We start from the raw sequence: 23,972 nt of genomic DNA on the forward strand, positions 1-23,972 counted from the left end.
CCTGCAATATGGTGGTTTATTAGTCCCTTTAGGAACATCTCTATAAGTACCACAGTCTGAAAGGCAAAAAGAAGCAGAGTTTGTTGCTCATAATAGCATGTTTGAATATTTGTTGTCCCAAAAAGTCAAGATAACATAGGTTTCTCTCACTTCCTTTCAATGATTTTGTGATGAGAGCTGAAATAAGAGGAATTAACATCATCTCTCCACAAAGCTGTTTTTGAATTCAAAGTAAACAAAGTTGTTGAGTTTCAAAATGCTTCCAACTGCTGAGAAGACAGGATATTAATGAATAAAAAAGTCTTTGGAGTGTTCCATAGTGTCATGGCTTTGCTTATTCCTGGTCACATCTCACAGCAGACACCAGGGAGAGAGTATTTTCATGGGGGCACTGGCACTGTGCCAGTATGAAACCATGACATGTAGGCATCAGGCAGAAAAATGTTTAAATCCATCTTTGTTTCATCTAGCAGTGTTACTGTGTTATATTACCAGAGGTGTGATGATTGTTGTTTGTATAGATGGTCTGAAATAAGGCTGATCTTGGTGAGGAGAGGAGGCTGCTGGTAACATTGGATGTGTGCACAGTAAAAATGTAACAAAGCTTTTTGTGACAGTAGGGTGTATGAAGTATCATGGAACCAGCTGTATCTCACTTTGCCTTTCTTGCAGGATATCTTGAATAATCTTGATTCATGTGATCTTGAAGATGATGATCTCATGCTGGATGTGGATCTGCCCGAGGACCCACCTCGTGACAAAGGTGAGTAAGGCAGCCAAGCAGTCTCACTGTGAAACTGGATCATGGCCTTAAGAGACTTCTGACTTGCTTTCTTCTGACTCTTGGCTTAATAAGTTAATGCACTCTTCAAGTTAGAGTGTTTTTTTTTTTTTTAAGTAACAACTCTTTCTTTTGTGAAATACAGGAAGGGAGATATTTCACTTTTCCCAAATACAACTCCTACATTTGAAAAATTATGAATATAGAAGTATACTGCCTTGAATAAAAGTTCAACCTTGTTTCATACTGGTTTTTTTTCCTAGGATTATTTCTATAGAATAAATTTCAAAGTTTTAAGTTGGTCTTTTAGTCTCATCTTTTCAGTATATTTGGAAATGCTGGGACAGTATTTTCTTTCAGCTGAATGGCAGCATAATTCTTTGAGATATATTATCTTCTTCTACAAAATGACAGTATCTCCTAATAGATATACATACCCTTCAGGGTAGCAGAAGATGTAAAATTTAAGATGTGTGTTTTCAAATGGTGTTTTATGCACTCTTACATTCAGTGAGGGTCCTGTCAGACTTTTCACAGAGAAGGTAGAGGTACCTAGATGCCCCTGAAATAGAACAAATTCAGAATACAATGAACTTGATAAAGGAAATTATGACTGCCCTTTCCCAAATCTCAGACTGGAAAAGTTTGAGGCATTTGCTTTGTTTATTCCTGAGCTACTCATGGGACTGCTGAGTATTGTTGTTATTATGAGCTGTTGTTATGTTAATATGGGTATTAGTTTTACCTGCACGTTCAGTGGAGGGCAGGCTGTCTTCAAATACAGAAACACTGAATGTGTACCACTGTCAGGCCCTACCCAGTGCAAAGAGGCACTGAAAGGAAGAGGGCTTTACTTGCTTTGTGTAACATTCAGCTGCTTGCTGAAGTAAATTCAGGGGTTTTTGAGAGCACCTCTGAGTTATCTGGGTGAAGACTCCTGTGTGTATATTAGATACAAAGCCACATTTGCAGTAAAGAAAGCCCAGTTTTCCATCTGTGATGATGGTGGCACATTGTATTCTAATGTTGTGCACATGTAAAGTGCAGTACATAATCCTTTAAATCTCAGAATGAGTTGTTCAATGTGCTTTTGTGAAATGATTTGAAAACATTGCAACTATGCAACTTTTCAACCCTGACAGGTATGAATTTTTTACCTTTTTACTCATTTTCCAGAATGGGTAACAATGCAAGCCTAAGGCATATTCTTTCAGTAGGAATAATTTAATTCTGTTGGGGCAAAACTAAGAAGCAATTTTAAAGGGTAGATCAATTTCTCCTAAGTTTCCTTGTTTATATGAAACATGCACCGCATTTGCATCAGTAATTCCATTACAAATTATTAATTTGAAAACTGCTAGAAGGGCATGTTTTTAAAGGTAAATGTTTACCACAAAAACATTTAAAGCTAATTACTGCTATTTTTCACATTTTTTTAGAGGTTGGGTTTCCTTGTAAAATTAGCCTGGCATAAATAGGATATCTCTGCTTCTTATCTTGAAAATTCTGTATTTTCAGCAAAGACGATCTGAAAATAAGAATTCAAAAGCCACCTCCAGATTTTCCCTTATGTAAACATGACCACTTGAAAAAGCAAAACTTCTTCTTAGTTAATCTCCACCTGTCTTTACTCAGTGTCTCAGTATTTACTTTTCCAAAGCTGAAAATCATAATTGCTTGTAAACTTACTGAGCGCTTATTTTGTTATTAATTTTCATGTGTTATGAGCTGTAGAAAGATGCTGCTAAAGGAAAATAAATCTTGTTAGTTAAGGTGAATAAGTTTATTTTATGATGCAATTTTTTGGTTATTTGTTAAGTGATAAAAACAGAATTGGAGGTGTGAGTACTTGTTCTAGTAATGTTTAACAGCACTTTTTGCCAACACTTTTTCCATAATTATGTGCGACTTCACTGACGTCAGCCTCTTAAGACTTTCCAGGTCCTCCGAAACTCTCCTGGTTTCACTTTGGAGCCTGGGATGCTGCTTGGCCACTATTTTTAGCAGCAGTGGTAGCTGCAGAAGCACGCAGGGAGTGAGGAGGGCCGTGTAAATCACAGGGTGACGCCGGGCTGGCTCGCAGCCCCACGCAGGCTGGGAAGGCAGCGGGAAGCAGGGCCCGTCCGGAGCCGGGTGCGCAGCGCGGCTCGGGGGGCAAACGCTGCTCCCCTGCGTGCAGCTGCTGCCAGGAGAGCGCTGGCAATGTGAGGGAAAGCTCCCTGGGTAAGTGAAGGACCAGCTGTGGCGGCACAATAGCACTTTAGGGCTGTTTTTGCCGGGTCTGACTCCTGGGTAGAAGTTGTTTTGGCTTTCGCTCAGTCGTTTCCGGGCTGTTGCCAAATTTAGCGTTTGTTCCCTTAAGACGTTTGTGGAATTCCTGTGGCTTTGCAGAAGTTGGAGTCTTAAAGAGCTTGTTTGGTTTCCTTGTTTTAAATCATGCTGGTTGTCCAGTTAAATACAGATTTAATGTCTCTGAATCTGACAACCAAACCACGTGAATAGGCGGAGGTATATCTGTCTTTTAAGTAACGAAACTGTTTTCTTTTTGCAATGCAATCCTGGCCTTTTTTTACAGTGTTGCCTTTCTGTGTTTGTGTATTGTTAGAACTTGTTAAAGCCCTGGAGATACCATCAGTAAGAGAGAGAGACAAAATAGTTTCTTTTATTTTCTTCTATAATTTCTACCTCCTTCAAATGATTTTCTGTCAAAAGTAGAAATACTATTAAAGCTGGATTCTTCAGTTTCTGCTACAGGTTGCTCTTATACTTGTAACAAGTTTATGTTTTAATAAAAATGTGACATTGTTGCAGAAGTCCACTTGACACTTCTAAAATGGGTACTGTTTTGGATCAGTTAAAAAACCAAAACAAACCCCACAGACTTTACACTGCATCTGTTACCAGCACATAGTTAATATTTTATTTGCAAGGTCCTGGGAACAAGTCTTATGATTTTTTGTACTGTTATGCTCTCTGTAGAGGAATGTGAAAATATGAGCCGCTATGAGAGACAAGACAGAAATGCGAGACAGCATCAAGAGGGATTCTGGAAAAGAGCACCACAACAGCGATGGAATACACAGGAGCACTATCATCTTGGCCATACTGACCATTATATCCATGGTAAAAATGATTTGAACAGGTAAAGCACTTTTCTATATCCTCACAAGCATTTAAAGCACCAGTGAGCAATTCCTTTTTGGCACTAAGGGATCTCAAGTGATATTGAGTACAAGTACAACATTTTCAGAATAGTTGTATGTCTGAGTGGAAGCACCACTGAGGGTTGTAACAATTTCTTTTCAAAACTTATGCTTCTGTTTTCAGGCCAAGTACTTGTTGCTCATGTTGATACAATATTATACATGTTGATTAAAATAGTTTATGTGTTCCATGGAAAACTATTGCAGTGTCTTGCATTTTTTAAGTTTGGGCAGCTTTTTGCAGTGTAATTTGTTAGTAAAGTAAATGTAACCTTATAGTTGTTAAAGGGTTGAATGACAGTTTATAGAAATGCTGCTGAATTAAGTGGTTTTAGGGCGCTGTAGTTTATAGTCTGAGAATGATCTCTGGGAGTGGAAAGGAAAACTCAATTTAAGTGAAATAGCATTGACATTTTTTGATTTATTTACTTATTTTCTGCTGTGTGCCACAGTCTGTAAGTATAGCCCACATTGCATAACACTTTCCTTTTTACCAATCACTGTCTAGCTCCAGTTGCCATCTCTGTGTGTTTGTTTTGGGTTTTTTAGGGGTTCAAGCTACCTGGAGACAGGCGGGGGTGCCCTGGAGAGCTGCGCGGCGCCGCGGGCGCTGGCCGAGAACACGGTGATGCTGGATGAGATGACCCTGCGGCACATGGTGCAGGACTGCACCGCCGTCAAAACGCAGCTGCTGCGCCTCAAGAGGCTCCTGCACCAGGTGAGCCCTCCACAGGTGCTGGGGAGGGTCACAGTTGGGCATGGAAGGCTCACAGATACGTGTGCTGAGCAGAAAGAGTTTTGAATGTAGAGTCTGAATGAAGAATAGAGGCAGAAGCAAGTTTGAATATAGAAGAAAAGAATTGTTGAGCTGGTCTTACTGGATAACTAAAGAGGCAAAGAGTGTGTTAGTTAGAAGGGGGTTTTATGACTTAGAACAAAAGATAAACTCACTTCAAACAAGAAGTAGCGCAGGCAAACAAGTCATCAAATGTTGCAAGTAGAAAAAAAAATCTCAGAATTTTCTCCTGCAAGAAAACTGAAGAGCAACTTCTAGCTTAAATTCTAATGTACTAACTTTTAGTGATTGGAGAATAATAACATGGATATAGTATTTATAGTAGTTATGAGAAGGTATAGATAAATGTTAAAGTTAGATTAGTTCTACTGTATTAAGGTGCTCAGCAAAGTATGCAATACATTTGTAACTCAAGTTTTAATATAGAAGAAAAGAATGGTTGAGCTGGTCTTACTGAGTAACTAAAGAGGAAAAGAGTATGTTAGAAGGATTTTTTATGACTTAGAGCAAAAGATAAACTCACTTCAAACAAAAAGATGTTTTTACTAAGCAGAAAGCACAGGCAAGCAAGTCAGCAAATGTTGCAAGTAGGAAAAAAAAATCTCAGAATTTTCTACTGCAAGAAAACTGAAGAACAACTTCTAGCTTAAATTCTAATGTACTAACTTTTAGTGATTAGAGAATAACAACATGAATATAGTATTTATAGTAGTTATGATAAGGTATAGATAAACGTTAAAGTTAGATTAGTTTACTGTATTAAGATGCTCAGCAAAGTATGCAATACATTTGTAACTTAAGTTTTAATATAGAAGAAAAGAATTGTTGAGCTAGTCTTGCTGGATAACTAAAGAGGCAACGAGTATGTTAGTTAGAAGGGGGTTTTATGACTTAGAACAATAGATAAACTCACTTCAAACAAGATATTTTACTAAGCAGAAAGATAGCACAGGCAAACAAGTCAGCAAATGTTGCATGTAGAAAAAGAGTCTCAGAATTTTCTACTGCAAGAAAACTGAAAAACAACTTGTAGCTTAAAGTGTAATGTACTAACTTTTAGTGATTAGAGAATAATAACATGAATATAGGAATTACAGTAGTTATGATAAGCTATAGATAAAAGTTAAAGTATAGATTAGTTCTATTGTATTAAGATGCTCAGCCGAGTATGTAATACATTTGTAACTTAAACTAAAAGTCTCTAAGCTTGCCTGCCGCTGGAGCTGACAGCTGTAGGCACAGGCACACAACCCTAGACTGCTGTAACATCTTAAATGTAATAATCTGCATTTTGAAAAGCCTCCTAGAATCCCACATCTCTCATTAAAACTCTTACACACAGGGACTAAGGCATTAAATAAACTGGGGACTGAGCCTAGCTGGGCTTATGTTCTGTTTGGCCTTATTAGGATATTGGCATTTCATTTGTACATTGAGTTACAATATTCCAGAAAGTGACTATACCTTTTATTGCTGTTTCCAGTAGTGCTTTTTCTGCCTTGTCAGCACTTTACTGACTATAAAACATGCTAAATACTAAAATTTTTAACATTTATTCACCATTTTATTCACAATTAACATTTTTTCACTAATTTATTCACAAATTTTCTTCTCTGAGGAAGCATCAAATTAAAAAAAAATCAGCACATGTGAAAATCAGCTTTCATCCAATAAGATTCAAAAAAGCTGGGATTAAAAAAAATAAAATGTATTAAAATTGATCCCATTGATCAAACTTGCATTCAGCATGTCAATGCTATTAGCTTTTCTTAAAGCTTTGTTTTCCTCATTCTTGTCATCTTTTCTTTGTGTTTTGACAAGAAGCTTAGCAAATCTTGCTGGGTCATCTCTATTGGAAGTGTTCAAATTTAAACTTCCTATGTTATGAAATTGTCATAAGCTTTTAAGGAGCTTTTTTAATGTACCTCAAAACGTGGCAAGTTGTGGGAGTTGGTGAACTGCTGGATGACTCAGCAGAAGTATGGCATTTCAGCTACAAAAATTTCGTTGTTGCCATAATAAAGAACAGTCCATGAGGCTTTCTTTGGAGGCATACACAGATTAGCATTGAAAAGTGTGTGATGTTGTCTCTTAATACCAGATTCCATGCTGCTCTTTTCTTATAGGATAATGTAATGAAAGTAATGTTATGCCTTAAAAGCAAGGCACTAAAAAATCAACAAAACAATAAGCAAATCAACCTTGAGGCTAATTCAAGGGTGTGATTGCGCCTTTTAGAAATGAGAGCATTTGCTTCCTGTGGTAACTGAGATGTATTCCTGATTTTATCAGAGGGAAAACAATTGTAACAAAAGTAATGCAGTGCCAGAAGGGGAAGGTGTGTTTTTAGAACCAATGTCTGAGTGGTGGGCTGCATAAACTGTGCCCCCCAACAGCCCCAGGCATTAATACAAAGGTTCCCTGCCACTTCTATCTAGGACTTTTAATGCCTTTAACACAAGGACAATTTGGCAGCTTGATGGATGATCTGTGTGTGTGGTTCATGGTGTAAAGGCTTGCACATTACAGCCAAGTAATGTGTGGCCCTGCAGAGTATCATGTGTAAAATCTTGATCTAGTTTATAATAGCCAGGTTGCAGAATAAAAACCTTGCCTCAAGTAGCTCAGATTAACTTTTTAAAAAGAACTTAAATGCACAGAACGAAACAGTTAGTCTTAATATGTCAGTTTTTCAAAATTTGCTCCTGATCTTGACAAATGCCTGATCCTTCTTCCCTGTAACAGGGAGTTCAGTAATAACAGGTGCTGTTCTTCCCTTCACACTTTGTCAGGCATACTTGACTGTATTTTCCTGACCTAAACCAACCCTGTTTTGACTCACTGCTTCCAAAACTCATCACTGGACTTGTAAATATTTATTCTACTCTCCTGTGTATAATCCAGACTTTTAATCAAAGGACATGAATAGTAATGTAAAAGTAAATTAGCCTGCTACAGAGGGGAAGTCTTCAGACCTTTACTACCTAAATTGCTAAACAATTAGGGCAGAACTCGTATGAAATATTTTTTCATTACATTTAAGTGTTAAGCCTTTACTGTAAACATCGTGCTTCATACCAACAGCAATGAGTAAAAATATCACAATTCTTCTTTACTTCTTGAACAGAAATACAGTTTTGAAAACAAACAGTTGAACTTTAGCATTCTGAACTCTGAACTAGGACTGGATCACAAGCAGTTTCTTGCAAAATATAAAAAAAATCACGGTACAAAGCCAGTTGCTTTCAAACTCCAGTTTTATTGTGGAATCAGAAGTTCTTCTATTAGCTCCACCAATATTACACATTTAAATGTATGTGTTGCCTTTCTCCAGTTGTGACATTCAGCAATAATATTTAATTTGGATAGGTAGAAATAGAGCTGTAGTCAGGACTTAGGCTCGAGGTCCCAGAGGAACAGTTACAGTAAAATAGGAAGAGTTAGCAATTAAATTCAGTTTTATACAATTATCTCATCAGCTGTAGCGTGACTTAGTGTAGAGCACAGCACATAATGAATGTATACCTAGCAGATTCCTGGGGAGACTTAATGTGCTGTATGGATTCATTGCTGGATTGAAATTAGCTGGAGTATTGCTAGCAACTCAGCTGCAGCAGTGTGGGGTTGGTGCTGCATTCCCAGTTCAGCTTGGAAAAAGAAACAGTTCTTTGAGCAGCAGAGCCTTGGCTGAGCTCTGTGTGAGCAGGAACACGTGCTGGCTGCTTGCTCCTCACTCACTGCCATCTTCCTGTGCCTTCAGACAGTGAAATCAGCAATAGGAGTCTCTCTCATACAGAGCTTAGAAGATTTTCACAGTAGTGAGTCTAACCTTCTCTGACTTCTCAGTAATGTAATGTAAAATAACCTCCATAGAGTGAAAAATGTGGTTTGTTCTTGTACTGAATGCAGCCATATTTGCAGAGAGGTGTACTGCTGGAGAGTGTTCTCTCTTTAATGCTTAACTGGAGTGCTAACTTTGTATTGTAAGAAGAAAATGTTTTGGAAGTCTAATTCTAGTAATAATTGACATGTAAATGTTAATACCTCTTAAACATTGACTAAGGTACTTCATTTGCATGTTTATTAAGAAATAAGTTTTCTTCTCATCTTAACAATTTCTTCCTCCTCCTCAATTAATTTCATAAACTTGCTGCTCTTGGTGGAGGCTAATGTGTTAATACAATTTTAAATAAAGTTTTTCTGTTTCTGTTGCCCTTGAGCCTTTGATCTTGGCAAGGATTGACCATCCTTTGTAGTAACCCAATGCAGCTTGGTTGCATTGCTTGCACTTCCTGTTCCTGTAGGGAGGACTGAAACATGAGGCAGTTCACAGGATTCTGAGATCTGTGAAGCTCTTTTTTCTGTGGGAGGCAGGTTTTATAAAAAAATGTTTCATTTCAACTTATCTTTCATGAATGGAAATGAAATTCTATTTTTCAAGCACAGCTCTTCACTGTAGCTTATCAGATATGGCCCATTTGTATGAAGAGGTATTAATGAAAATGTGAACCATGTAGTGCAGATTTGTTAAATGCATCAGTACATTTTGCTGCGGCTTTAGATCGGTAAGTCACTTGTGTATCTTTGAAATACATATTCATTGTGTTCTTTTTTTTGTATGTGGTGAGATCCACAAGAGAGATTCCTCTTTGTTTATGTGAAACCTGAAGTTGAGAAAGGAACAGTTACAAAATAAAAAGATGGTTTTGTGTCATGCATTAAGTTGTATAAATTGCCTCTACAATTATTATTTTTTACTAGCCACAAAATAGTTCACCTCAGTGACTTAATTGTGCTTGAAAGAAACAGAACCAAAGGAGATGAACAAACAATAGCAAACCAAATTGGCAAATTGTAGGTTTAAGCAGTTGTTTCACTGTCAGATTGTTGCTGTGACAGTGTTTGACAGTGACAGTGAGATTGACGTGGCCTGGATGAAACTGCACTCAGAATGCCAGGCAGGCAGCAGGTGAATAGCACCCTCTGCTTGATGAACCCTTAACTCAGCTTCTGCTTTTATCATTATAGAAATGCCTTTAGCCAAGGAGTCTGTTCAGATCAGTGATTGGTGCTGAGTAAAGCTTGGAATTGGGAATTAAAACCTGGACCTTCCTAAAAATTCAGTAGACCTGGATAAGTGATTATACCAAAATAAATAATGTGTTCTGCTACTGTAAAAATGATAGCAGTAGCAGTTTACTGTATTGCCTGTTGTAGTGTAATATGCAATGTGGTGATACATATATAAAGTTTATTGCATCTTTACCAAAAGATTGAAAGCAGATGTCCTCTCCATGTTTCCAAATTTGATGGTATCTTGGTATACTTCTTAGTATTATTTTAACCTACCAAAATAGCGTATGCATATAACCAGGTGCATTTCCTTTGCTAATTCTATTATTTTTTTGGTAAACCTAATATCCTTTTTTGTACAGGGATGGCTCTGTTTTGCTGATTTCCCCTGTTTCATTTCAGCAGTATAATGAGAAAGAAACAAAAAACACAGGAAGGCAGATTTCATAGATAATTCCTAACATGAAATGTTCAAACGGAGGGAGGCTTGATTTCCTACTGATAGAGTTAGAACTGTTTCTTTTCCAGTTGTGCTGTGTTCTCTACCTGTGTGCTGAGGGAATTGCAGCCATGGTGAGGGAATTGCTGCAATGACCTTTGTCCCTGCTTTGCTGGTGAATGAGTCAGGTGCTGCTTGAAATCACCAGGGAGTGTGTGACACACTAACCTTCTTTGCAATCAGGTCTTATTCTGCTGTTGTGGAATGTCTTACTGCTCCACTTCCCTGCATTTTAATAGCAGTAAAAGCTATATTGGAGGTACAGAGCTTTGAAAAGTCATGTGAGATACTTTTGCTTGAAATAGTTTGCCTTGTTTTGTATTTTTTCCCATTCCCATGGTGCCTCCTTCACAGTTGTAACTGTGACCATCTGTGGCTTCACTTCTGAGTGTATTTGTTTGAATCATTGCTTAAAATAAAATGTTGGTGAAACTTTTTAATTGGGGGATATAAGATAAGTACAAAATACAATTAAATATATAAATATAAAATATTGATACATATTTATTGTATATAAAATAAAATAAATATAAAATACAATATTAATATGCAAAAAATAATTTTGAAAACTGAAAGTAATTCTAGGATTCTAATTGCTGCACTTTTCCTCTAGCATTTCATAAGTGTTTTGAACTAACTAATATTTGTTTTTATGGTATTACTGTGCAAATTATTTCAAAGTACTCTTGTAGAACTTCCTGTAACATGGTGTGTAAACTGCTGCTTCATCAGTGTTTTATTTGCTGGTGATGGGCCTGGAAGGGACAAGCAGCTGCTTGAGAAATGATGACAACTGAGTGCTGGACAGTGTAAACTTGACTGTTCTCAAAATAACCAGTCAATTTATATAAAAGCCCAAGAAACAATAAAACTCCAAAAGCATCCAAACCAAAACAGCACCAAAAAACTGAGATGTAAGTTCTGTCAAGTTATAGAAATGAAATATAAGTGTCTGTAGCAGGGGCATCACCTGGGCATTGTACACAGGCTGCAGCAAGGGTGGCTTTACTGTGGGGGGAAGAAGAAAACTTGCTGTTTCAACAAGTGATTCAAACTTGTATTCTTGTCTTTGTCCCCTGGTAGAATGATGAAAATGTGTCACTCCAGGACATCACAGTCTCAGTTCCATCGAGTCCAGAACCACAAGAACCTGAGTCAACTTTTAAGGTAAATTACCCTGATTGACTCTAAGGAATAAGAGATGCAAACCTGGTTATGTTTAGAAAACACACCCAAAGCTTGTTACTGAAGTACTGCTTCTTTGTTTAAATGCTAACCTAGGTGAACCCCAAAAAGTCTGTGGCAAGTTTATTGGTTTTTTAAAATGGATATTAAAGGCAGAAGAAGTCACAGTAGGTATTGCAAATAGAAGAATCTTTTCTAGTTGGAGACTTATAATATTGTGTTTTCTGTGTTGGTAAGGTTTTGTAGCATTACTTGTCTTACTTAATGTAAAATCACTATACAAAGATCACTAATTCTGTATTTATGGGAGAGAAACCTTGCTTACTGGAAATATAACAAGGCTGTAAATACTTCATGAAGTTGAAGAACACTTAAAATCTAATGTTTGTTCTGAGTTCAGTAATTGCTGTTGTTGATAAAGAGGACTGTAGGTAGTGTTTACTGACTAGGCCTTTTCATCTGCATAATGTCACTTATTTGCACAACAGATTAATTACTGCTTCAAAAATGCAGCTGATCTACTTACCCTGGAAATTTAGTGGGTCAGCTGAATTTGGCCTCTTAAAGGAACTTTTAGTCAAGTTGCTTCACTCTTTAACCTGTGTGCCCTCTCTCTGTGTGAATAGGAGGAGGAAAGCATGTGCTGTGTCACTGCCATCCCTGCAGGCATGTCTGATCTCTCATGTCCTGTAGAGGTGTTGCTTAGATCATGCAGTCCTTACACAAAACCACTCTTCTGTTGCAGATGGATGATCTGCTGAATGAGATCAGGCAGCTTAAAGATGAACTGAGGAAAAAGGATGAAACAATCAACCAATTAGAGCAGCAGCTTGTAAGTATAATGTAAAATGTTTAACAAAATCCCAAGTGTGCACTGCAGAGTGCAATTTCAATAGGCAGTTCTGATTAAGGCTTTAAGAGACCTTAGATATTTTTTTCCTACACTTTCACTGTAACAATGGTAGGTTTGGGTTCCTTGTGCTCCTGGGATCTTTATTTTCCATAATCTGGTCATGGTTTTGTGTGGTACTAAGCAAGAATGTTTATAATGCTGTTGAAAGGATTTAATCTCCAAAACAGTTTTGAACATAAAATTTTAGAAGCTGCTCAGAAAAAAACAGTAAGGAAAAGATAAGGCTACACTTAGAGTATTTTAAAAATGGGTGAGGATTGGGCCTATCATTCTGCTTAAAGATTTTGTTACTGTTTTTTTCCTTCCTCTACTGTCCATTATCTTAATAAAAATGACACCATAGAATTTAAAGCTGAGCTTAGTATTCTAAGCTTAGAATTAAGCTTAGTATTCTAAGTTGATTGTTTTTTAAGGAAACAATACAAAACAAGTTGAATATTCAGATTAAATCTGCCAGCTAGGAACAAGTTATGGGATCACTTCATCATAAATTAGGTTCAGGGAAACACAAAGCCTCAAGCAAGAGTCACATGTACCTTTTTGCTCTTGTTCTGAGTTTGGATTTGCTGTGCATATCTTTGCATTTGGTTTTGTTAAATTCACCTGCTGTGACAATTTTTGTAAAACAACCCCATGTTTTCAAGCCATTTCAAGCCACAGCAAGGTCCTACAGGCAGGATAGATGAAATGCCAAGAGGTGCACACCATATATATTTATCATAGCTGGGGACAGTACCTTTGACCATAATCTCTAATGAAATGTTAAACATGTGCTTTTGTAGGTGTGTGCAGTTAAACTGAGCTGTGGTCTTCATGCTTTTCCTCTCTGGCTTGGGAACATTTCCTCTAAAACAAAACTGAATGGTGAAGATTTGGCCTTTGCTCTGCTGTTTAAGCAGCAGAATCCCAGATCACAGAATACCAAACCCAATTACCTTGTTTGCTAGCATTTAGCAGTAAATGTTGGGTTTTGGGCACACCTGGTCTCAGTCATAGCAATCACCCAAAATTTCTTGAATGGAGTTTGTCCTTCCCTGCTCATTCATGCACCTGATTGCTGCAGTAACCTGTAACTGCTGCAGAAGAGGAGCCCTGCTGTAGAGATGGGTAAAACTTACATTTGTAATGGCTGAAAGATGACTTGAAGAACTCAGTGCTTCAGAAATTTAAGTGGAAAAACTCTTTCCAAAAGTCAATATTTATTCTGGATTACTTCTCAGTATCCTTTGGGAAAAACAGCAGTTGTGCAGCACTGTCAATAGTGGTTTCTACCCTTTAGTTGTATCGTGCTCTACAGTCAAGTCATGCTTCATGTTTGAACATTGGGCCTTGACTGTACTTTTCAACAGGCTCACTTGGTTAATTTCTAACTAATTCTTGTTTGTTTTTCTCTTTTTGGGGGTGATTAAGGCCACTAGATGTAACTGCCAGAAGGACAGTCAAAAGCCTGCAGGGGCAGTGCGCGCGCGTGCCGATAAATTCACACAAACCTCCTGGAGGAGGAGTTCTGTGAGTAAAGTGGGCCCTCCATGCTTGGGTACCTCTTTCTGCCTTTCGTTTCCCCACTGCTATAACCTGGCTCTCACACAACTCAGCCCTGTTAAAGAGATTCTCTACCGTGTGTGAGTAAAGTCCTTTCCGCCGTGCAGCCCTTGCACAGTTTTGCAGCCCTGTTATGTAAACAAATATTACAAACATTTATTTCATAATAAATAATTGAACTCTAGAAATCTTCTCTTTAAATAATCATCACCCTTTGCAGCATTTAATTTACAGTCAATCCAAGTCAATCCTGTTTATCTAGTCATACTTAAGAAATTTTCTTATATCCTGACTTCAAAGTATCTCTTTGGGTTTTTTCCTGGTCAGATTTTCATTGTTGGTGTTTTCATATTTGTTGAGAAAAAGAAACACTATAGTCTAAGTTTCAGTGCATAAGTGTAAAAACAAAAGTTAATATTGTTTATTTTTTTTATAATTCATTTTAATAACTTGAATCATCAAAAAAATAATTGTGTGAAAATCACTTTGACAAAAGACATCTTCATTCCCATATGTTGTTGCATGGATCACATCTGTTTGCACTATGTAAAATTTATGTTCTTCATAAAACATCAAGAGAATATTTAAGATGGGGGAGGGATAACATATTTGGTGTTATATAATAAGAAGAAATTACCTTTGCTAAATAAAGCTTTTGTTAGTCACCAGCAAATAGCATTTGGATCTTGAAGCTACTGCTCTAGCTAGAAAACCTAGGACATTTTATTCAAGGTTAAAAATGGGTTTGATTTTTTTATATTTTTATTTCTTTGTTTCTATCCTACATTGAGTTACCTGATGTAAGCTTGTAATAAAGATTAATCACCCCTGTTATCCTTCTAAAATTGCTCTTTTAAATGTATGGCACTATAGGGCAGAAGCACCGCTGTGCTGTGGGTTCACCAGTTACTGGCAAACAGCTTTACTCATGTTTTCCAACCACCTCTTTTCTGTCATAAGAGGCTGTCAAAGGTTATAACCTTAAGCAGCCTTTGGTTTACTTTGACATCTCTGCTCCCCCATGTACATGTAACCTCTTGGCTCATCCCATGTGTTTCTTCTCCTTTTACTTTACTGAGCCCTTGCGTTGTTTCTTTTTCCCACTTTAATTTTGTGTGTGTGCTGTTCATGGGATGTCTTTGTGCATTGATACTGTTACAAGGTTAGTAGCTATTGTTTCCATCTTCCTTTTTTTCCAGTTCATTTATCACATGGCTTCAGGGTCAAGATGAATTGTCATGGAAAGTTAGTTGCTAACTGCAGGAGTTTTAGTCTGTGTGAGTTGTGGTGTTACTTGATAAGACAAAGATAGTGGAGAAGATGGGGAATTTGAGTTGCTGTCTCAAGCACAAGGAGGCACTCAGCACAGTTGTCTGGTTTGGGTCAGGTTGGCCAGTATATTTCTTAAAGTTATATTATAGTTTTGTTCAAGAAGACATTTTTTTTGTCAGGAGGAAGTTTGGGTTAAGAGACAGTATCTTAAGAAGAGCTAAAGGAGCCTCTGCTGTATTCAGGGTTGGGTGTATGGATATGTGTATATGATACCCATACATATTCTTAGGCATCTGATCATTGCACACATACAATCCAAACATCTTGGTGTTTTATCCATGTGCAAAGTTTCTCATGAAACTGATAAAGGACTTGGAAAAATTCATGAAGTGTTAAATTTTGTAACTGTGCTGCTTTTCAGTACCTTTTAATAGCTGGGAAGTTTTGAGCAGAATATTTTGGGCATGTTTTTTGGGTTTTTTCAATGTTTTCATGTGCGTATTTGTAAGTTACAGGCTTTCTTTCACCCAACAGAAGCAGGAACTCTGTAATGTGGGATTTCTCCAAGGAGGACAATGGTCTGGCTGGTGCAGCCAAATTTCAGTTCTAATGGTCAGACCTCAACTTTCTGGCTTCATGCTTCCTCTGCCAACAAGCATTTGGATGTTTCCTTGCATATAAAATAGTTTTTGATTTGAACCTAATAACAAAAAATGTCTCTTGCTATAGAAAGGAGACACAATCAGCTCTTCTTTTCTTGAGGTAAGAGTACAATAAACATAAGGAGACACCAAAGTAAAGTGTATTCTCACTACTCAAATCCCCAAAATCTCTTAAATAAATTCTTTTGGTTTATTAACATTCCTGTTCAGTTTAGTTTAATGGTCATAGCCTAAGAATAAAGACTAAGAAAAATCTGTTTCTTGGTCCTATATGCAATATAAGTCTTGAAATATTGTTAATGTTTATGAAATTGTCAGGTTTTTAAGTAGACTAGCTTTTTTATATAGACTAGGTTTTTTTGTTTTTTGGTTTTTTTTTAAAACCAGATTGTAGTTGAAGTCTTGGCAATGACAGAGTCGTTACTTTGAGGCATCTTAGCTTTTTGTTTCTTTAAGCTTGTAATAGTTTTCAGTTTTGATGAGTATTTAACTATTTCAGTTTTTCCTGTTAGTGTTGACCTGCCAGTCATTTTAAATTATAGTGTTTCAGGTATCAAAATTTTCAAAATTAATGTGACTGTTTAAAAATTCCATATATTCTATACAAATCAGAACTGATACAATGTGTTTATTCCTCAGGAATTTGGACCACTCTGGGAACACAGTGATTTAGTGTTCCAAGGAATACTTTAAAAGCTTACTGAAATGTGCCTAACAAACATTGTTGATGTAGTGTGTCATAAAGAATAGATGCTGGAATAAACTAGGAAACAGTGAGAGTGGAAAGCAGCTATTTCAGTTAGGAATTTAAGACCACATGAATTGCAGCAATTCAGCTGGCCATTTGAAATAGCTGGTATTTCTGATCACTTCATGGTTCTGCTACTAAGTAAATAAATGGATATCATTAAACATATTCATTTTTAAAAGTCATGTTCACATAGTTTTTTTGTTATTAAATATTTCTAGAAAATGGCCCATTCTGATGTGGTTATAAACTTGTCTGGTGTTCTCTTCAGGGACCACAGCTTTTCAAAGTGCTTTTAGGTTTTTTCATATTTAAAGGTAAATAAACATAAGTGGAAGTTGTGTAACTTCAAGTTAATCCTTGGAACTTAGTGCTCACATAATAAAAACTAGGGGCTGGAAAGAAATGTTTGGGCAACTTGGCTTCTTAAAAATTGATAGGTAGCTACCTATTGCCTGTCTACTGTGTCTGTGACATGGTATTTCTTGTAAGTGTCCTGGCAGGATGCTCAGAATTTGGCTAACTTCTAGGTTAGGTTTATGTTTTATTCTTGGTTAGCCATCCTTGGGATAAAGGCTTGTACAGATATTTGCTGGCAGGGTAGACCATGACATTTCTGAAAGGATCTCTTACAGGTCTGTTATACAGAATTCATTCCAGTTAGTGTGTCTTATGATTTTACTATCATGGAAGAAGATAAAAATTACTTGAAGAAATCAGTGTTAATGGACGGCTTACAAGAAAGAAAAACGTGAACATCCATTGCCACACTTGTAGGATTGTTTCTCTAATAGTAAATACTGATGTTTTTAAGATTTTGGGGGTAAAGGGTTTAGAAGTCAAGTTTTTGTTGATAAAACATTTGGTTTCTTGGTCTGGAAAGGATGTTGGCAGATGCTGAGAAGTAAATGACAAGCAAGCAAACTGCAAAGCCCTGAATTTGGTCCAAGATACTTACAAAAGATTCTGGCCTGTGAGGACCAGTTCCTTCTAATTGCTGGTTGCTGTTCCACTCCCTGCAAGAGTAGATAGTGTGTACAGTAAAAGCTGGGTATTTTCCCTTGGTAACAGCTCACAGTGGTGAGAGGAGCTTTGGTGTCTAAATTTGCATGCAAGTTCATTCTTGTCTCTGCTGAAATGACAGCAGAACCTCTCACTTTGCATGGGAGCGTGCATGGTCTTGTTCTTTGCTCCATCCTTTCTCTACTTTTGCACTGAGATATTCTTTGCCTTCCTTTTGAATTTTGTTCTGCTTTGTCATTCCAAAGCTTTCCATGTCACTTGTTTTGAGGAACCTTTGTAATCCTTTGTCTTTGTGTATTGTTGGTCTTCTGGTTTTAGTACCTTCCTTCTCCTTAGCCTTGAAGATCCTGTATGTGTCGTTGTTTTACCATTAATTTAAGCTTGGAGCTTTTGAGGTCCAGTCACTGTATGTGCTCATCTTCACGGCCAGCCTCTGTTTCTGTCACTGTCCAATGCTCTGCTGTTTGCTTCATGTTCTTAGACATGTACTTGGTGAAACAAAACCATAGCTGGGCTAGGTGGTCATATTGTGCACCTGTCCCTTGTGCTGACTGTGCATGACATGGAGGACTACATGGAAGAGAGGTCCTTGAACCCTTCACAAGCACTTCCTGTTGGTTTTGTGTAAACCAGAACATAAAACTGGGTTGGTGAAGTTTTTCGTCTGAATACTTTCAAAAAGGCTATTGCATGTCAGAAGTGCTTATTCATGATCTCTTTCTGGGTGCTAGGCCAGTCAGAGAAGACTGCTGCAGAAACATTTGTTTGCCTCAGTAGTGAAGTTTGTCATTCTAGGTTTGTTCATGATGTGGTGCTCTGAGGGTGTATGAGACAACTGCAGTGCTTGGTAAGAGGCAGCAAAAATCACCTCCTCACTGAAGTGCTCAGAGGCTCCAGCTGTGTGGGTTAAAAAAGAGATCTTTTCTGCATTTGTTTCTGCAGCAGAACAGACTTTTTAAAGCAGTAGCAGTTTTGAATGTTGGTGTATCCTTGGGAGAAGAACTGGAGTATCTGGCTGTAGGGCTAAAATGACTGTGGGGCAATAGCTGAGAAATATTTTGCTTCTCCTTTTCTGGCAGAAGCAATTGCTTTTGTTCATGTGATTTCTTATTCTAAGCTTGAAGTCTGCTCATAACAAGCAATGGAAAACTCTGGCCTTTAGTCTTCATTGTAGCATTTAAAAGAAGAAACAGCCGCCAGGTTTTCCCAGTGCAGTTAGAGTCAGAACTTCATAAAGCATTTGGTACAACATAAAGCAGGAGTACAATTCATCAGCATCTCAGAAGAACATTTGTCCTTCTGGTTTGTAGTCTGCTCTATCCCAGCTGCTCTTATTTTTCCAGTTTTGAATCTCATGTTGTTTTAAAATGCTGATTCACTTCTCTTTGGGGATGCCTTTGCTGTTTCACAAATCCAGAGTCTGGAAAATAAGAGGAATGGGATTTAAGAGTAGTGGCTGGATACACATAATAGCTGTGGGGAAGGACTGTTCAAACTACTGTCTAACATTAAAGTCTTAGAGGAAGAAGTTGCTTCAGAACCCAGGAGAATCCTGTCAGACATTTTTTGTTTGGGTTTGTTTTTTTTATGATAGAAGTTGAGGTAAGTCATGTTCTCATCATTCAATTCTAGAATTCCTTGCTTATGAGTTTTTTGGACATTGTAATAAATAAGTGGTGATTCAGGTTTTTCTTATTTCTTAGTTTTGGTAGGAAGCTGCCACATTATCTGTGCATTTTGAATATGTAGTATCATCTGAGGAGATATGGTTTTTAGTGTGTTTCTTTTTTCCTCTTCTTTCGATTTCTTGGGAATCTTAGTGCACATTTGAGTAATGGGAAATGTGAGTAGATGTTTAAAGGAGAAAGCTTGGTAAATTTGCTGGAATTTTGTACAATAATTACTATTAAAAGAAAATTAATCTTTTTGTAAGCCAGGCGTATTTGCAGATACTTAAATCTTAATGTGCTATATCAATGGGATTGCTACATCCTTTATAATTTTTATAATCAGTTTCAGTCATAACACTCCTCTTAATACATTCCTAGTGCTGTATCTGCCGAGTCTTACTTTTTCAATTGATGTTGATTTTATTATCTTATTTGTTGTACAATTAAACAACCCTGGCTTGGAGTGTTTTTAGAAAAAAGTATTTAATTTATTCATCTATTACAAAAAACGAACTCTGGCATTTATTGGAAGCTTACCTATATGGAACAATTTCAACTGCAGCGTTTGGAAGAAGGGGATTAAAATATGCCTGGAGACCAGTTCAGCTGGCAAAAGATTCAAGGAAGTTACTTGCACTTTCTTCATTTGCCTCTTTTCTCAGAGCAAGGATAAAGTAGCATGAAGAATTATTGAATTGGCTGTACTTTGTGCAGGGCTTTGAAGTGCTAATATGGATGCTTAAAAGTTTCTGGAACGTATCAAGACATGTAAATATTTCATTGCCTTTACAATAGTGTCTTAACTGTTATGTAGCTCAGATAGCTTGTGCTTCTTTTAATCTCTTTTCAGAGAGTAAAAGGGAGAGATATAAAATTTTCACCTCCCTTCTTAATGTGTTAAGAATTTCAAAGAAAAAAGCCCATTGCCAACTCAGATGAGACTGCAAAATCAGACTTGTGCTGGGTGATAATTTGCTTTCTACTATGTGGAGATGGAATTATGTTTAGGGAATGAAGAGAGTTTTTCTTGGTGTTCCAGTAGCCTGACACAATTTTGGATGAAATGTGACCAGACCTGTAAAATGTGGTATTCTTTTGTACTGTGCTATCAAAATCCAAAGAGTTTGATCATTTTCTCATCAGTCATTGAGTGACAATTTATGGGACTATTTATGTATTTAATGTATGTACCTATTCAGCTGATGCAGCACATTATATTATTTTGTCACATTGCTTGACTGAAGCTAATACTGTTCCAGTACTTTCATCAGCAGTCTAAAAATTGTGATCTTAATGACAGCTGATGGAGGACTGTACGAACCCATTAGGTAATCAATACCTCCATCTAGAGATAATCAGACTGAAGAACTTGTTTCATTTTTCCCCTTAGATTTTGCTGCAATAATTGTTTTATCTCAGCTTCTGAAGAACAATAAAGGAGTCTTGTCAGGCTTTTTTTTATTTATTTCCTGTTCTGGATGAAAAGTGTTCTGACTAGCAGATTCTAAGGCTTGGTTAAATGCATGTTAAGTTTCATCTTAGCAGTACTGAAACCTGGAGTAGTGCTGGATAAAATCTGATTAGGTAAGGATAACTGGAAGATCAGGGAGGTTTCTTTAACTCTCCTAAGACAAATAAAAGCATAATATTTATTTACAGAAATTATGTGATGTTTAATGTTATTTTAAAAGAAGAATGGAAGTCAAATACTTTATTATTTGTCCACCTGTGGCAGTATGGTCTGCAGCAGAAAATCTGGAGGGGGAGGCAAACTGGGTTCCTGTTTTCTGTCATGTGGGTGCTGTTCAGGTACCTTCAGCCTGCTGGCTCACAGGGTAGCCACAGTTTGTTGCTGTTGGTCAGGAGGCAGTGGGGCAGTGATTATTGTAGTACCAGTGTTCCAGGACTTAGAAAAGCAGTTTTCAGCTGCTTAAATGGTAAAAGGATTGTAAATTCTTAAACCTGCCCTGCTGAAATAGGTAATCAAGATTGTGTTGTTTAAGAGGGAAATTGCAGCTTGGATTTGCAAAGGTAAGGATGTGGGGAAAAGGAAAAGTAATAAGAAAATTACTTTTTCTTCTTTTGAGAATGTAGCAACCACAGTATGTCACACTTGTGGTGATTTGAGAGCTCTGACAGGCAAAGCCTGCACTGCATGGATCTGCACAGTTCCCTGATCCTTTCATGGAAGACTTAACCTCCAAGAGCAAGGTGCAAGGAAAACAGTTCTATGTCACCTCTTCTCTTACTGATGAAATTGGAGTAAAGTGACCTCTAAAGCACCAGGACTTGCAGGAAAAATTCTTTCTATGCATTAGCAATTTTTGTTGTAAACTAAAGTTGACTGGTTTTCCAGTAGATTAGAATGAAGCAAGCTACTACTTGGTGAGGCATTTCTAAAATATTTTTGAAAGCTGCATAAATACAGTTTTATCATGTACTTTGAATCATGAAAAGCTCAGCTTCTGTACTCTTTCCCTAAAACTACCTAGGACAGAAATGTGTGATTATATATTGAAAAAACATGGAGGTATTTTGTACGATATTTCTTACTAGTTTAGAACATCTGGGCTCTGGTAGTGTATAACATTTGTTTTTACGAAGTAGAACACCTGGAAATATAACGATACCTTTCTGAGAAAAAAAGAAAAAGAATGGTGTGGCTTTTTAGTGTCTTGTTTTTCCCTGTTCTCTTTTTTTATTATACTTCTCCCCCTCTCTCTTTCTGCACAGGGTGGGTATTCTGCTCCCTCCTTCTCTCCCTGGCAGGGCTCATTCCAGGGCATCCCTCGGAGTGTTCCACCGCACCGCAGACAGAGTGAGTCTGTCCCTCTCACTCATCTCCCTCACCGTGTTCCAGTAGCAGCTTCCCCTTTGCACGCACCGTCCATCTCGTAGTCTCCTCCTCTCTCAGGCAGATCTCCAGGCATACACCATAGTCTGTGCCTAACAAAGCGCTTCCTCCGGCCAGCTACCAGCAGCTGCCACTTACAGCTTCGTAACAGTCATTAAATGCCAATAGACCTCAGCAGTTCTTCAGGCAAACCCGAGTAGGCCCTTGTTTCCAGTCCTGTCTTAACATCAGTGGTGCTTGCTGCATTTCCCTGTTTTCCATGGCTGTGATGCACTCTCCTGTCCGTGTGTCTGTCCTGTTTGCTCACGCGCGTCTCTGCGCGCGTTCACGTCAACGCGTCGTGGTTGTACAGAAAAGTGTTGCTGGGAAAGTGTCACTTGCATTGTCTCTCACAAAAAGTTTTAACTTTTCAGAATGGCTTCCCTCAAGCTAATTATTTTCCCTCCATCTCTTGGTATTTGTTGTAAAAAGGCTTCTCTTATGTTGAAGTGGCTGTTGCACAACTTGCATGATTTATTAACGTTCCTTATGTGCTAGCTACAATGTGGGCTGGTATAAGATGCATTTGTTCACTTGGCTTGGATCTGCAAAACAAAAGACAATTGCTGATTTTAAAACTGTGTGCTTACGTAGACATAGAGAAATGGTAAGTCTTATTTTGTGCTTTGGTATTGCATTTTGAACAGATAAGTGTTTGAAGAAATATAACTACTTCATAACGCTAAAGTTATATTTTTTAAATGTACTGTAATTTGCAAATTACAGTGTTTGCCTAGCAAAGCTCAAGAGTGTATTTGGACAAGAAATAAAGGCAAAGTAAAATTATGGAAATAAAGTAAGTTTTCCTGGGCCAATGCAGATCTGAAGAGTAAGCTGCACCTTGGAGAGCTAAGCTTACATATATTTCACACTGCAATAATCTTTACTTACATCAATCACCAGGAAAAAAATCTAATATTCTGTAAACTGTGTTTCAGATACTCTCTTGATGCTTCTGTGACAATGTTCATGTAAACAACTCATCAGGAATGCACAGCCTGTTTCATGGGCTTTTCTCTGTGCAATAAGGGATGTGCTTCATTTTTCTGTGATGTTTGATGTGGGACTCTGTGTGTGTAATGGACATAGAACCCCAAAATCTGATGATTGTGCCTTCTGTTACTGAGTGGAGGGGCCAGCAGTAGCACAGCCTGGGTGATTCACTGTCCTACCAACAGAGGCTGACTTCAAGGAGATCAGTTTTAGATCTGAGAATCATATAAATGTTATGGTTTTGGGACTTGGAGACTGACTGGAGAGTCAGAATGGGAGGATGCTGTCCCAGCTGCCCCGTGAGCCTCTGGTGTCACATCATTCACAGTGGCTGCTTAGCTGAAGAAGAAAACTTTGCTTGCTAATCTTGCTGGTTTTCTGAACCTCCACCTCATCCCTCACTAACAAGGGTGGTCTCTTATTTGGGATTCCAAAGTAAACTTTTGTTACTAAAGCAGGCTGGATTTTTTAGTATGCAACTTATATGTTGCGTTCAATGAATTGCTAGTAAAGGAGGCACAGTCAATGAAAATGGGTCCTTGACTAGTTAACCTAAACTATAACAAATATATTGTTTAGGAAAGTCAGTTTCCATTATTGGAGTGTTCCTAGATTTTTTTCTTTCAGACTTAGGTTTAATCTATAGAGCAACCCTGGAAATAAAAATAAAGTATACATTAGGAGGTTCCTTAGACATTTTAAATGCAATTCTTGAAAAA

General features: G+C 37.6%; 1 protein-coding gene across 7 annotated transcripts in view; it reads left to right on the forward strand.

Moving 5' to 3' along the window:
• The window catches only part of CCSER2 (coiled-coil serine rich protein 2), a 61,784-nt gene that overhangs the window by 26,109 nt on the left and 11,703 nt on the right, over window positions 1-23,972 (forward strand). For 4 of the 7 annotated variants that reach the window (XM_074544658.1, XM_074544660.1, XM_074544657.1 and 1 more), the window contains exons 4-10: window positions 673-763; window positions 3,761-3,923; window positions 4,534-4,702; window positions 11,436-11,519; window positions 12,283-12,369; window positions 13,861-13,959; window positions 22,101-22,185. In XM_074544658.1, coding sequence (XP_074400759.1) covers window positions 673-763; window positions 3,761-3,923; window positions 4,534-4,702; window positions 11,436-11,519; window positions 12,283-12,369; window positions 13,861-13,959; window positions 22,101-22,185 — 778 coding nt within the window. The remainder of the gene's footprint in view (window positions 1-672; window positions 764-3,760; window positions 3,924-4,533; window positions 4,703-11,435; window positions 11,520-12,282; window positions 12,370-13,860; window positions 13,960-22,100; window positions 22,186-23,972) is intronic. The other 3 variants (XM_014267775.3, XM_074544656.1, XM_014267774.3) reach the window with 1 other exon arrangement.

This window comes from Zonotrichia albicollis, chromosome 7, assembly GCF_047830755.1.
Source record: "Zonotrichia albicollis isolate bZonAlb1 chromosome 7, bZonAlb1.hap1, whole genome shotgun sequence".
NCBI classification, from domain to species: Eukaryota; Metazoa; Chordata; class Aves; order Passeriformes; family Passerellidae; genus Zonotrichia; species Zonotrichia albicollis.